Source organism: Pteropus vampyrus, unplaced genomic scaffold, assembly GCF_000151845.1.
Source record: "Pteropus vampyrus isolate Shadow unplaced genomic scaffold, Pvam_2.0 Scaffold9, whole genome shotgun sequence".
Taxonomy (NCBI): Eukaryota; Metazoa; Chordata; class Mammalia; order Chiroptera; family Pteropodidae; genus Pteropus; species Pteropus vampyrus.
The window spans coordinates 6,556,608-6,572,707 of record NW_011888790.1 but is presented as its reverse complement, the minus strand read 5'-3'; the positions used below and the strand labels follow the sequence as shown (position 1 = coordinate 6,572,707).

At 36.7% G+C, this 16,100-nt stretch overlaps 1 protein-coding gene across 1 annotated transcript in view; it reads right to left on the bottom strand.

The window, feature by feature from the left end:
- The window catches only part of LGR5 (leucine rich repeat containing G protein-coupled receptor 5), a 118,720-nt gene that overhangs the window by 31,964 nt on the left and 70,656 nt on the right, over positions 1-16,100 (bottom strand). Inside the window, exon 3 of the mRNA XM_011374312.2 lies at positions 11,204-11,275. Within this exon, the coding sequence (XP_011372614.1) occupies positions 11,204-11,275 (72 nt within the window). The remainder of the gene's footprint in view (positions 1-11,203; positions 11,276-16,100) is intronic.

The following is a 16,100-nucleotide window of genomic DNA, read 5'->3' as shown; positions in this document are numbered from 1 at the left end:
TCACAAATGTCCCTTCATTTGTTGTCTGGCTCCTACTTTTTACTGACTGAATGGGAACAAGTGATGCCTTTAAGGCCGTAGGCCAAGTTTTGATAATAACAGAGATAAGATCACTTGGAACAAATTAAGAGTTCGGTGGCAGAGCCCACTCACAATTAAATTTCCAGTACAGCAACTATCATTGTCAGCAGCAGAAGCAGCTTCCAAACATATTAAGGTTCTGTCAACAAATGGAGCTGGAATTGTTTAGGAAAACTCAACACTGTCTTTTTCCCTTTCTCCGGCAACAACATGCTCAGCCCACGTTCAAATAAGGTGTAATTTCATCAGGGGATGAGGTGGTGATAGTTTTTGTTTGACTAGAGGTAAAGCACATATGTAAACTCTCCTTAATGATTGTACTTATGAAAGAATGAAGACTTTAGTTCAATATGAACTTCCGTGTTTTAGTTGATTATTGCCAGTTGCTTATGCATTGAAACTCCAAGTGGCTTCTAAGAGTCCTGGAAATGACTACCCTTAAAGTTCAGAGCAAACATTGCGATACATTTACAGAAAAGGCTCTCTCAGCACTAAGTCATGGGATTGTTTTCTTTGATATTGAAGTTACTATAAAAGTTTCTGCTGGATCTGGAAGTGACCCTGGAATCAGTTTCCAATGTTGATAAGTCCACTTCTCTGGATCGATGTCTTTTATGAATCACTTTTTTCCCCCCCAGATAAAAGGGTATAATCAGGCCTCTTCACTGTAATCTTAGAGTAATTTCCCACTTGAAATAAATGAGTAAGACAACGCAATGCTTCACAGTCCTAATACTCCAAGTACTAATACTCCCAGGCCCAATACTCAAGTATCCTGAGTGCAGGACTAAAATGTTTCTCTGCCTGAACAGTTTCTTCATACAAGAATCTCCCCACAAATGATACCCCTTCTAAATGCAGTGTTTTGAAGTCCATGTCCATCTGGCCTCAGTGGTCCAAACCTAATCCAGAGAGTGATATACTGTTCACGCTCAGAGGCATTATCTGATATAATCTTAACAGAAGATCTCCAGGTTAAACCGGAGTATGGAATTAATTATCCAGCCACTTATACATACAGGTGGTTCTTACAGAGCAAGGTTAAGATCGAGGACAAAGCAGCTGGCAGGGCACAAGTTGTGCCTATTCAGTGAGTAAACAAAGAGCTCATATTATATCAACCTGGTCTCTTTCGGGCAGCTGGATATTTTCTATTCATATGCTTGGAAAATGCAATATTTAAGCAGTGGGATATAAGGAAAACATCACTATACAGAATATGCAAGCATATATAAAAATGTGGTTCTATAATATTATCAGGAGCAATAAAAATAACATTATATATCTCTACTTTTTAAGGGTTTCTTTGTTATTTCTATTTCATACAAGTCACAAAGGTTTTTTGTGTGTGTGTGCATGAGTGTGTATGTGTGTGAGTCTGTGCTCACACACAAACACACTCAGAATCTGTGAATTAGTGCAGAGATTTGGGATGAGAAAACTTGGGTTCAAGTCAGTATAGTAGCATGTGTGACCATAGCCAAGTTAATAGACCTCAGCTTTTACATCTGTAAAATAGGGATGACACCTCTCTATCTTTTAGGGTTGTTTTATGATTAAAGGAAATAATACAATGAAGCTTTGTAAACTATTAAACACCTGAAAGATTTTAAATTATTATTACTTGAAGCTGCTTAATGGTTTGTGTTTTTATCTTTTGACCATCAAAACCATTCAGAAACAGAGATAAACTCAAATTTTGCCTTAGTCAAAAGTTAGTTAAAATGAATTTTAGTCTGTTAGTGAATTTTAGTTCTGAGAAATGCAGTCTACTTCTTTCAACCCTTCATAACGGAAATGATTAAGAGGTGTCTGCAATTAGACTTAAGAGAAGTCCCCCTTATTTTTCAGCCTTTAGTATCATCATTATATGTGTGTATCTCAATATTACAAAGGGCAAAATGTTTTGTTCCTGCTGCATTACTGAACATACCATCTTTTATCTAAAGGCTAGAGGTGGAGTCAAGGAAGCTATGGCAACTCAGTGTTCCATCCTGGGCAACTGGGCAGATGGAGACCATGTAAGAGCAAGGATGAATGTTACCCAGTATTGTGTAAACTAAAAATAAAACAGAGCCGAATGTTCACTGTGAATGCAGTTTTGTAATATCAATGTGTCTTATGTGATGAAGAGCTAGAAGATAATAGTCAAAAAAGTCAATCTTTCATGTCAGGCAATTGCCAAAAAGAAGCACATTTTTTTACTTTGTGAAGTTTTTTCCATAATATTTTCAGGTATAAAAGGTTAATTGTATAAGTTTTCTTTTTTAAAAGAAATATTTTGTCAATCTGCTCCACATCTCTGAAAGGAATTTTTGATTTATAAATAGCTTTATTGTAGGGATTAGAGAATCTATGAAAGCATTCTTGCTGTTGTTCCAGAAAATAGTTCTTTACATATATCTTTTATATGATACCTTGCCAATGTATCACACAAATTTATATCTTTGTTTGAGAATGTCTTTGATGAGTCATTAACTACAAGGAAGAAAGCGTTAATCAAAAGATAAGCCGTTGATCTTGGCTAATTCCATATCTGAGATGACTGTAATAATGTCAATTATTAACATGGATAACTTGAGAAAAAAAAGCCAAAGGTGTGAAGAATGTTGCAGCTGCAGGTATAATAACTTATGAGGGTTCTTTCAATAAAAAGAATAATAAAGCATTGCATTTTCATGACTGATTGCTATTTTATATTTGGATGAGCATTTTTCTTCATAAGTTTTACAGAAATGACCAACTTTTTTTGTACATTTGTACATTTTGTAAGATCTATTTGAACAATTCCTCATCAAAAGACCACAGTGATTAAGTTCACTTATAAAATCTTAAGAGATAAAAGCCTTTTTAATTATTATCTTACTTTTGCTATGAAATGAAATCATATAGTTCCAAGCTTATGTATAATAAAATTTGACAAGGTTTCTTAAGTTTTTGTTATGGTGAAATTTTACTGATTGGAAATTAGATTGCATTGGAACCAATGGATCGTTAGAGTTGAATTTGTTAGGAGATCATTATAATAATATTATTAGGATAGAATTTTATCTATATGAACTCTTGTCGATTGAATTCATGTTGATTTGTATGAGTTCTTCATAATAATGTCACTTTTGTTGTTAGTAGTTTTTTTTAATATTTATGGAATAAATACATGTGAAATTGTAATGAAATTTCCCACCCTTTATCCTAGGAAGATATTAAGCATGTGAAAAAATATGTATATATAAACATCATGATTATATAATTGGGAATTTCTGCTTTTATTTTTCTAGTCTACATCTTATTTATTGGTAAACTTAATATAAACCAGGAAGAAAAATTATTGCCTTAGACTTAGACCTCTGAAAAAGTAAAGAAGTTTTTTTCCATTTCTCCAGCTTCAGGAGAAAGTCTGCAGGTTCATCAAAGTGCAGTAATTTTGAGGGTAGTCTGCTGGCTTAACTAGCAGCCAGATGAAGTGTCAACAGAATCGAACCTCTGTCTCTCTGGCATCAGTGAGGAGCATAAGACTTCAGTGAGAAATATATTTTAAAGTCAATTTACATTAAGTTGCTTCATTTCTCAGAGGTCACCACTGATGTGAATTTTCTAACAGGAAGATGATCTACAGCCAAAGTAACTTGAGCATTCACTTCAGTTTCATTTTGCTCCATAGAAAACAAAGACCTTCTTTTCGTCAAGGGCACCATTAGTCTCCCAGGTACCACCATGTTTTGAAATCTGGGGGTTATTTTTGAATCTTCCATTGCCTTCCAGCCAATCATTCACCAAGTTCTCTCCATTTATCTTCATCTCCGAGACTCTCCATTTCCACTGTCTAGTTCAGTCTCTTATCCCTTCACACCTGCATTACTGCAACAGCCTCTGAGCTGGTCCTTTTGCCTTTGATCTCTTATCTCTTCAATTAATCCTGTAGGCTGCTGCCAGATTAATCTCTCTAAAATTGTGCTCTAGGTCATTGCCCTGTTAGGGATCCACGACTCTTCCACATTACCATTCCTTTCAAACCCAAACTTGCCATTCTGATATTCAAAGCTCTCCAGCCTCCTTATATAGCCAAAGTTTCCTCTTATTTCTCTGTCCCAGTAAAGTCCTTCCCATAATACTTCTAGTCGTTGTATTCATGAGCATCCCCTACCTCCTGCCTATCCAAATCTCATCAGCCTTCTAAGACTTAATATTATGGTTCTTCCCTGAACCCTACCTACTCTTGAAGTGGGAAGTGCTCAGCTAAGACAATGGGAAAGCTAATTCTTGTAGACAGATCAACTCCAAACTCTTTGAAGGAAGCACTAGAGTCCAACTCTCAGCTCAGAAAGGGCAAGTAGGAAAAGCCAGGGTACAGAGACAAGAGTTTGGAGGCTGTGAATGCAAGCTTCAGTCAAACTGAGGGAGATTAGCTGACCCTGGGCAGCAGTTTAGAACATCACTTAGATGTTCAATAAGAACGCTGAGTGCTTTCTTTGCCCAGGTAATATACTTAGTGCTGCAGATCAAGCAGTAAATCAGGCAAACACGGTTCTGACTTTTATGGACGATGTTTTCAACAAGGTAGTCAGATAATCAAATCACTACAATGCAGTGGTAGGTGAAGGGAAATGCATGGTAGGAGAACTTAACCCAAATTTCATTTTTCTTTGAGATCCAGATCCGGATTTCAAGCTGTCTATGTGACATCTCTACTCAAACACATGTGTTCGAGACCAACACATTTCCCCCCACCCTAACCCTTCCCAAATGTAGTCTTCTACAATGTTTCTTATCTTAGCAATGGGCTTCATTAAGCATATGGTTATATAAACTAGACACTTAGGAATCATTCTCGATACTCTTCTTCCTTTATTCTTTATAACTAACTCATTACCAAATACTGGTAATTTCATCACAATATTTCTCAAACCTATCTCCTGTTTTACATCTCCACTGCCCTTGTCCTGACAAAGTTCTCCTTTCTCTCCTAGACAATTTCAATAACCCAGATCTGATCATGCCCTTTCCTGCCTAAAATCCTCCAGTGGATTCCCATTGCTTTTACAGTAAATACTAAAATTCTCGACATGTTTCAAATGTGTTTCAAGAGATCTGGACCCCACCTGTCTCTCTAGGCTCTTTTTACACCTCTCGCCACCTCATTCTTCCTTCTTCAACCACATCTTCCATCTGTTTCTCGATGTACCAGCTTTCTACATTCCCCTTCACTCCCAAACCCCAACCCCACTACAAGGTTTTGCACATGAAGTTCCCTCTGTGTGGAATGCTTGTCTCTCTTGTCTTTGCAATAGGAACACGATACCCTTTTCTCATCTATAGTTTCCTCATCAGGAAAGTGGAGATAAGTTTTACCTCACAGATTATGAAGGATCAGATGACCAAATGCAAAGGGAAACACTAAAAAAGGACGATTGACCCACATTGTAATAAATATTGTTGCTTTTTCTTCTTCAATGTATTTATTTCTGTCCTGCAGCATTACAAGTTTCCTTTCTTTTTGTAAACCTTCACAAGCATATGTCTAAAGGGGCATGTATTTCTGTCAAACTCCTTTTCCTGGCATTAGTGCCTTCTGTTGTGTGTCCGTTCTCTGCCAGGGTTCTCTGAGGGAGGCAAGATAGCGTGGTGGAAAAATGGGCAGATTTTGAAGCCAGAAAGACCAGAGTTCTTATGTCAGACTCACATTTAGCATGATTCCATTACAAAGCCATATGACCATGAGGTCAGTTAACCTCTCTAAGCTTTTTGCTGCCTCATCACTAAGGAAGGAGTAATCTCAGCTCCTACCTCGTGAGGTTGCTGCAGGACTGAAGTGGGACGATGCGGTAAAAGTGCTTAATAAATACTGGTGGTTGCCGCTTTTATAACCATGGGTGTTTAATCAGTTCCACATTCTGCCTTTGTTCTTGCAACGTTCTACTGCTTCTTGATTTACCTTTTTACAGTTCATGACAGTCCTCTAAAAAGGGGAAAAGCTTTGCCCCATTCACAATATGCCTTCCCATGGCTGTCATCCCTTTAGCTTCTCCAAAGAATTTAACCTACTTTCCAAAGTAACTTTAATTTCATATCACAAGGCTAAAAATGTTTATTTTACTTCTCATTCCACAACTTCCATATTCTCTTTTAGATATTTGTCTATCTGATATGACTGTCATGTATGTGATTTATCACAGCGCTGGCAGATAACTTGATGTAAGGATCTTTTATGCATGAGGTCTTGCAAAAGCATTCACATTTTTTTCATACATGATGCCGAGGACAGCATTCTAACTGGAGCTCTCTTTTCTTGTAAACATTGTGTAGAAAGGGCTTTGCCCCTGAAAATAATTTTCTTCTAATGTTCTAAATGGGGAGGGCAAGGCAAAACTTCTCATCATAACAATTCATCGGGTACTGGTTTGTACATGGTTCCATGAAATGAACTTTCAGAATACAAGACAAAAACTCTTGGCCTCTAGAACTTCTAAGCCCATCTCCATCCCAAAACATATCTCATATGCTGACATTTCTGTGAAAAAACAAACCAGACCAAAACTACGGTGTATTTTTATTATGTAGGCTTATAATTTCTCTTTCTGGAGACTGTCTTAGTGGAAGGAGTAATGTCACTAATACGAAAACTATTGTTTTTTTTATTTTTTATTTTTTATTTAACTCCTTTGATCTTTTAATCGTATCCTCTTGGCTGCCTCACCTTGCTTTCTTTTTGTCTGCTCACACCTCTTTGTCTTCTGTTACTTCCTTCCCATTCTTTATCCTGAGTCTGAAATTCAATAGGCTCCTGGATATTAATAGGAGAAAACTGCTGCTGGTTCTAGGCTTTCCTTATGTTTTGCTCAACTCTGTAGGCCCCACCTCTTCCACCTCACGTACTTCTCTTGCTTAGTCTCTTTTTGAACTATTATCCGCAAAACCCTACTATAAAGAGTCTGAGTGAAGTTATAACATTTCACAGGGTCCAGGAAGGGGTAAGGTCTGTAGCCTTGAAGCTGATATCACAATACGATGCATGGGAAGATCATGGTCCAGGCAGAAATTATGCATTCCTCTTAGATTTTAAAATATAGTTTGGTACTCTGAAGATGAATATTAGCCAATTGGAGAAGAGAGACAATTCTAAACATATGTCTAATTCTCTTTTCATTTTCTATTTACCGACCGGTTATTTTTGTGATTGTGCGAATTCCACAATTAGCTTTGGTAGTGTAGACTTGGAATAAAAACCAACATGTATTCAATAATACTGAACAAACGTGAATATGTCATTCTCTTTGGTCATCTTGAACTTCACTAATGACAGTGAGATACTTGAATGTCATGAACAAATGAAGGTTTTCATAGATTGTTATTTTAACTGTTAATACAAAGGTGTGAGGGTATGGGAGGGTTAAGCTCTGAGCTTCCATCAAATCACTGTAATCTGACTCTAGCCCTGGGATGACTAGAATGCTAAAAGTTTCTTGGTGAAATACAACTCACTGTGAATTCTGATTACATTTCCTATTCCCTTCCAAAAAACAGAAAGGAAATTCAGTTATATTTGATTACATTACAAAAAAATCCAGTTGGTGTCTGGGCAGTCATGACCACATCAGAAGCCAAACGTGCACACCGTACAGGGAGGGGCTGGCTCTGGGCTACCGCGCTCAGGCCCCTGGCCTTGCCCTCTTACTCCTTAGCTGAGCAATTTGTAAGCATCAGGAGAGAGTTAAAAGAAAGAACACAAATGTACCTACGTGTTTTCGTTACGAACAAAGCAAAAATATCTTGTTTATGTGGAATAAATGGAAAATTACATCCCTTGAAACACAAGCACAATTTGTTTCTTCCTCACAGCAGTGTTACCAATTTTAGTATATCAAGTTCCTTAAACTTTTCTCAATAAAGCCAAGTCTATATGGGTAGAAGCAAAGTATTCTAATGATCCATTTCAATAGTTCTCAACCAGTTTTGGTTTGTAGACCATTTTGTTAGTGTTAAAGAACACGAAAAATTTTGATTACTCAAATGCACTGGCCATACAAATCACCTAAGGATTCTGTTAAAACAAAGCTTCCAGTTAAGAGAGGCAGAGAGGAGGCCCAAGGTTCTGCATATCTCAGGGGCTGCTGATGCTGCTGGTCTGTAGACAGGGTAATACCATGTATGGCTTCCTAAAGTAATCTGTCCCAGGTTGTCAGTAAAATTAATAGTTCGATGTGAGCTGTTTCAATTAAACACAAATTAGGCAATCCTCGACTTTTATATCATATTCTATAAGTACATTATGGAATGCAAAATGGAATGCAAAATATGGATTTTGTTGTTATTTCATGCTAAAGAGTTCAAGGGAATATTTGGAGATCATCTGAAAGAATGCTGCAGGACACTACTTTTCCCAATCTTCATTTAAAAAGCACTTAACTGTGTAATTAAATCAATTAGTGAGCACTGATGCTTGGCTTCCATCCTCAGATATTCTGATTTTAATAGGTCTAGGGTGCAGCACAGCTTTTGGGACTCTCCAGATAATTTTTCTTTGCAGCCAGGGCTGAGAAGTCTCCCTTTAGAAGTAACAAGACCAGGCAAATATATAGGGGTGATGTACTCACTGACCTGTGGAGGGCAGAGTGCTTGTATAAAACAAGGAAAATAATAATATGGAGAAAAATAGAGTGAATTCAAGAGAGAGAGAAAAGAGGACCCATTAGAAAAAGGGCTAAGCAAAGGTCTAAGGTTTGCTGCAGTCCGAGAAGAGCTGAGTAACTGAGTGGAGGCCTCCCAGGTGTTGGCAGCATGAATGAGACAGGTCTCACCCTCTTCCTTACTCATATTAATACGGAAGTAGCATGAAGGCTTAAGCATAGCATGGAAAATGAATGGAGAATGGATAAGGAATGCATGTTTGTAATGACCATTAGATTCAAAACTAATGTTTTTATTTTGGAACTGCTTAAAGGAAGCAGGAGAAATACTATAAAATACCTTGACAACAGTAAAACTTTAAAGGGGCTTACTATGACCCAACTTTAAAGGGGCTTACTATGACCCTCCAAACTGGATTGGCAGCTCCTTCAGTTGGACGATATGGTGTCTGCGTGGTTGGTGGTTAAGTCTACGTTTATAATGCTTTTTTTTTTTTTTAAATCAAAGCTTAATTCTCATACCAAAGCAGCATAAAAAATGTAAGCGAGAAAAAGTATCACAGCAGCACAGATTGCCAACAACTCACATGGGTCCGTCTGTGGGCTGGGTGAAGGGACCCCTGACAAACATTAGATAACCAGTTAGACACTGGGGGACCGAGTGTCTATCTAGATGCCTCAGTTTGGATGTGATGGGCATCATACTAGAAAGTTAACCCTTGGCTTTTTCACAGGGAACACGAACTTATAAAGTTTCAAACGTAATTGTTTTTGTGAACCAGAAACCAAATGCAAGAGACACCTGGTGAATAGTAAATGTCTAGATGGTAAGAAACTAAATCTGAACACCTTTATCAGAGAGGCACCACCCAGTTCGAGTGAACAAAAGATTCATGGTCTTCTTTTTCTCAAAGAGTTCACTTCTGTGTGTGTTCTGTTTGTGATCTTCTTTCAGCTGATAGTGGCTTTTGGTTACAAACGCTTATCCTTCTATCTTCTGCCTGCCTCACAGCTGTTTAAAGTTCCTATTGGCTACTGCTATTATCTTGCTTTCAATTCAGCTACTAGACCCCGTGCCCTTACACAGACAACCCCACTGGAAAACGTATTGCTTCTCTGGCTGCTCCTTTCCTTCAGGAAAAGGCCTGTGCAACAAAGGAGTGATACTGTGATGTCATGAAGTTGCTCCTGAAAACGCCACAGACCTATCCCATGCCACAAAGGGGCCCTTGTGGGCTTGTTTATCTATAGGCTGGTGAAAACCTAGGAAGTCACTTTGTTTGGCTGCAGTGAAAAGCTTAAAATGGTCTCAAGCACAGATTTGCTTTCATTAAAAGAAAAAAAGATCAAAGGAGGAAAGTATCATCTTCGAATCTCATGTTTCTCCTGCTCTCGTGTCACCTCAGTAAAAGGTATTCAGCAAACTATATGTAATTATTCACTGGTGGATTTTTTACAGTGATTTTCGACTAGAGTCTGCAATATTTATTTGTCTTTTTTTTTTTAATGAATTTATCACCCTCATCATTTTAGACCAGAAGCCAGTGTTTTATTTGACAGATGACCTCCAATGTGAGTAAGATGAGAGCATGTATTACACACATGTATATTAGAAATCATGCAATATATTGTAAACTCTTTCACATTCTGATTCGATGAAGATTTATTGACCAGTACTCACGGCAGAGTCTTGCCAAATAATTACTGTAAACAATTGCTCACGACTCAAGCTTCCAAATAGCTAATTAATTAATTTTCATTTATTCAGAGGTTTTAAATCAGTGGAGGGTGGAAATTCCTGATTAAAAAGTTGTGGATTCTGAGTAGGGAACACCAACATCACTGCTGTGTATGTTTGTGTGCTGTATGTGTCTATGTGTGGTGTGTGTACCTGTGGGGTTGTTTGCATGTCTGTGTGTGTTGATGGGGAAACTCTTGGTTCGTAGACCTGTACAGTAAAGCTCTAAGATTTACGATTAGATCTTAGCTTATTGATTTGAGGACACCTGATGTACATACAGAACTTACTCTCACTCAACAAATTTTATTTCAAGGCAGCTCAAATGATCTAAAAACAGAATACATTGAAGATGCCAAGATGTCTAGGTTGTGATATCCTAGATAAAAGGAGTTTTTCTAGATAAAAGGAGAAAGTATTACTCCTGATTTGAATTCAGGAGCTAAATATTACAAGGGAATGTAGGACAAGATCCTGAAAGTACGTGTTTTGTCTGGAGAAACCAGTATGTAGAAGAGGCCTTGACTGCAGATGTTGCGATTAAGTGTCTGGACTGAAATCCCAAACTTCAACACTGGTCCTTCCCACACATACTGTTTAAGGAGAATGCGAAGAACTGTTGCTCTAATGAAATCTCTCATTCACAACTTATTTAGGTAGGGTCCCCAACCAAGGAATTTACTAAAATGGTCATTTGGACATTTCAGTGCTTCTTCCCAAACTGATCCTGAGAACATTTTGCAACTTCAACAATACTTACAGAGACTGAAGGCTTCGCAAATTCTGTAGAGCTTCCATGGGTACCTGCCTTAGGTGATTATTCTGCAGCATTCTGTACGTTAAAACAAATAAAGAAAAACATTAAAGAAAGTTCACAGTAATTAACAATAACTGGCCATAGTGGTGCCAGGCACTGCTACAGATTTAAGCAAACGACAGAGCATCAGACAAAACCTTGGCCTTTGGGGAGTGACAGATAATTAAAATTAATGAGTGAGTATATAACATGAGACAAATGATAGGTACTACGAATGAAAAAACAAAATATGGATTTAGGATAGATGATGACAAGGAGTGAGATTTTTATTTTAAATGTGGTCATGGACGGTCTCTCTGGGGAGCTGATATTTGAGTAGAGACCAGAATGGAATCAGGGAGCAAATCATGTGAATATCCGGGAAGAGTTACTAAGGAAGTGGGAAGAGCAAGTGCCAAGGCCCTGAAGCTGGAGCTTGCCTGACTTGTTAAAGGAGCAGCAAAGAATTAATTGTGACTGAGGAGGAATGAGTGAGAGCAAGAGGTTGGGAGAAGGAACCTGAGGCCATCTCATGGAGGACTTGCAGTTCACGGATAAGGCTTCCTTTTAAGTGTGATGAGAAACTCTTGTTGAGGGGTTTAAGAGGGAAATGATGGAATCTTATTTATATTTTTAAAGGATCACTCTGGAGACTACATAGATTAGACAAAATAGAAATAAAGGTAAAATAGTTGGCTATTAAAGATTTTTTCTCTTCTTGTGCATGGTCGTATTTTGATGTAAATTAAATTCTTTTTGTGAGGAATTGCACTTTTGCTTGCCTAGGTTCCACTGTCCTTTTCAGAACATGAGAACTACAGAATGAAAACACCTGGCAACAATATAATAAATACATATTATTGCTAGTGGGGAAATAGCATGGGAAAAATTCCCATTAGATCTCCTATATTTTGCTACCTTATTCATAAAATAACAATAATTTTGCAATCTCTCCCTCCCCCAATCCCAGTATTTCATGGTCCACATAAGCCAGAAGCAGAAGACAATTTTGGAAAAGCAGACATTTTACAGAACTATTTCTACTTATTAGGTCACAAATTTATATTTGGATTTCAGAAACAATTTGCCTTGTTCTCTCATCTCCACAATTGAAGTTTCTTTTCATTAGATGACTAGCTGGGATTCAGCCCCAGGTATGTCTAACTCCAAAGTTTGATGTACTTTCCATAGTACCTGGCAGCATTCTCTTGAGGAATATTTGCTGAATGTACAAATTCTTAGGTCGTATGGTATATCGTATGATTAAGATCTGGTGAAGGCCATGGGTTCTTGAATCTAAATACCTCTTCCCTGTGGCCTGAGGGAAATTACCCAATCTCCCCAAGTCTCAGTTACTAGTAATTATATGCCCTCCAATCTCCACCCCAGGGCTTATTGTGACTGTCTCATGAGTGAAAATATATAGAACACTACCTGTTGCATGGTGAGCACTCAATAAAATTTGGCCTTTTACAATATGAATTGATGAATCCCTTTTCAAAACTAGTGGTAAAGTGAGATTGTACTAGATGTGACATTTTAATTGAGAAATAAAATCATCATCATCATCATCATCATCAGCAGCAGCAGCAGCAGCAGCAGCAAAAACAAACCCATGCCAGGGGTCTTCAAATTTTAAGGCTCATTAGAATCCACTGGAAGGATGATTAAGTCACAGTCTGCTGGCCCCACCCCCAAAGTTTCTGATTTAAGTCTGGGTAGGGGCCAGAGAATTTGTATTTCTACAAACCCCCAGGTGACGTTGGTGTTGCTGAGCAAGACATCACACACCCTATGCTGTGCTAAGTATCTCTAATAGAATATTTTAACCTGAACTAGAGGCTACACTGAGGTGGGAGATAAGTTCTAAGTTTTAAGTCTTGGTGAGCAAACCACTTAACCTCTCTGATCCTTGGTCTTTTATTTGTATAATGGGAATAGAATAGTATTATCTGATTGATAAGTTGTTTGAGAGTTAAAACTTAAGGGTGTTTATAATACTGTCATATACTCAATTACAGGCTCACATAGAAATAGATGTGAAAAAAATTTTAGAGATCATAAAATTTATGTTTTTCTCACCATGGCTGAGATTCTGTTTTCTAAAAAATATAATTCTGTCACTTGTATTACAATGGTTTTACTCCAGTAATTTCATTATGTTAAACTTGAGTTCAACTAACATTTCATAAATTAAGAATCTCAAAATGTGTTGATTCCTTATGAACAAAGTCAAGTACTAGGGAGATCTCACACTTCACTTATCAGTTAGGGAATTGAGAAAATTGTTGCTCAAATACCATATTTTGCAAAATTTACCTGAATATTAAAAGTTTACATTTCTATGTCATTTCAGGTAGTTTTAATACAGTAAATAATTTTAACTTTAAAGAAATGTTTTCTAAGTCATTCATTGAATGATGAATTTAAATAAGATACAGGTAATAGATTTAATCGATGTCTAAACTTTGTAAGTAATATATTACTGGCAGAAAGTGTATTGAATTGTCCTTTAGGCTTTGCTAATCAAGCAGTGGAACTATTAAAATGTGGTCTTCCTAAAATATTGGAAAGGTGGAGTAGAAAATAAGAGATTTATAGATGGTTTTCCTTATATAGTTGCAAACTTTCTCAGTAGTTTTATATATTTAGCCTCAGAAAATGGAACTTAAATGAGTTTTGTTAATAACTTTTAAAGCTACTCCTGACCTATGTCCCAGCAGTTTAATTTTTTAACTACTTCTATAGTAAAACACCAAAATATAATTTAAAAAGTCACTAAGTCCTGATCTCTCCCTAAATAAAGAACTTTTGTTTAATTACTTTCAAATGACAAAATAAGAGCAAATTGTCTCCATTATATCCTTACAAGTCTCCAATGAGTTAATTAGAAAATTCTGTTTTTGTTTAAGATATTCCAGTGGGAGACAAAACAATTAAAGAGTTTATAGCACTGTGGAGTACACTTAAAACAGAAGCATTCCCAACATGGCTCTGATTTCTTTTGCAAAACTTTTTTATTCACTGCATTGACTATAAGCAGAATGTACATGAACTGAATATGGGTTTAGCCACTTTTAACTTCAACTTCATTTTTTTCATTCACATATGGGGAAGAAATGAAAATGAAACACTTTTTCTAAAGATAAAGGATAACTTGATAGTGTCTTAATTTCTTTCCCTAAAGAGTTTTAAAACATTCACTATTTCATACAGCATCCCTGTGCTTATTTCCTGAGATCTCCCTGGTACTAACATTACAATTTTTTTTTGTTGTTGTTACCTTTTTTGCCAACAAGACTAAATAAGAGTATGGACAGTGAAGCAGAGGGAGATGAGACAATATGTCAAAAGGGGACTTTGTAACAACCGATAGCTTGATCATCAGATATTCCCTCTGCCTAATTGTCCTATGTTTAGATATCAAATAACTATCAAGGTTCTATCTAGAACCTGTGTAGGAATGTGAGAATTTTGGCTAATTGTGACCTTTCCTTTCTATGGTTAGTTCTACCCATCACCTCCACATGGCTTTCTGGTAGCAGATGGCAGGAAGGTGAGCCATTTCTTGACTGAATGAATAGCCTATGCAAGAAAATGAACCTTTGTTGAGGACAGTGTGGTTCAGCATCTCACTGGACTACATATTTTGGAATTTATGATCTTCTAGAGAGCACAGTAACAAGCTTTCTGTTATAAAACAGTCCTAGCCAAGGATAGCTGTTGCTATCTTCATTTGTCCCTCTTAATAGATTGTATTACTATTATCTTTTTCTTCTTCTGCTGTACGCCCTCCTTACTCTCCTTATACTGGTCAGTACCCCAGGCAAATATTACTTTTATATTATCTTTTTCACCATGCTAGAATATAACCAGTTATTTCTTTCTTCCAATGACTTCTGGACTTTATAAAACATGTGAGAGTTTCCATGAGGGTAAGGACAAACCTGTCTTGTTCAGCATTTTATCTCTAGCACTGTGGTTCTCAATCCTATTGGACCCAACTCTCCCTTTAATAATAAATATTTTGCAGTGCCTCATTTATTATACTTAGTTACAATTCATAAAATATAGTCTATCTACATATATCATTTCAAAGAAAAAGTCAATATAATGTACTACTCTGTGTTATATAGGAGAAATATATCACTTTTAACAAAGTGATATATATATTGTTTTATACATGATGCTCAGATGTGACAACCTTAGGAGACATTTTTATAAATGAGTCAGATGTTGCCTTAATTTTTAATGAATAAGGTAGGGTGTGACAGAAATAACATGATCAGAAATTATTCTGTGCAAGACAGGGGAATGAGAGTAGAAGTTTGGATGGATACTAGAACTAGAGTTAAAATATATAACAGAAGACACTTACTATGTATTATAAGGGAAAGAAAGAAATAACCCTTATTAAAATAAAGATAATATGCCAAGACAAATTATAGATGTTGTGATGGAGAAAATGAGAAATTGCGACATTCTTACAAATGAACATGAATGTTCTTACAAATGAGTGTTTCTTATAGATAAGAGTAATGTTAAAATAATTATCTATCTTTCAGGACAAGAGAGGGTTGAAATATCACAGGGAATATTTATCCTATCTCCAAATTCCATCACATGCTGAGGCGAACATTTGTTCTCCAACACTTCAAGAGGACCGGAGAACATATCTCACCACAGGCAATGGGGAATCAAGGCTGAACTGGAAAAAGAAATCACCCTTACAGAGTTGGATACTAGAAGAATAAGGCTAAAAAAGTGACAGGCCACCCCCAAATAAGTAAATCATTATATAATTATCACAAAATAGATTTTGCTCCAAAAATTTTAAAAGGCCATAATATGAAAGATTTAT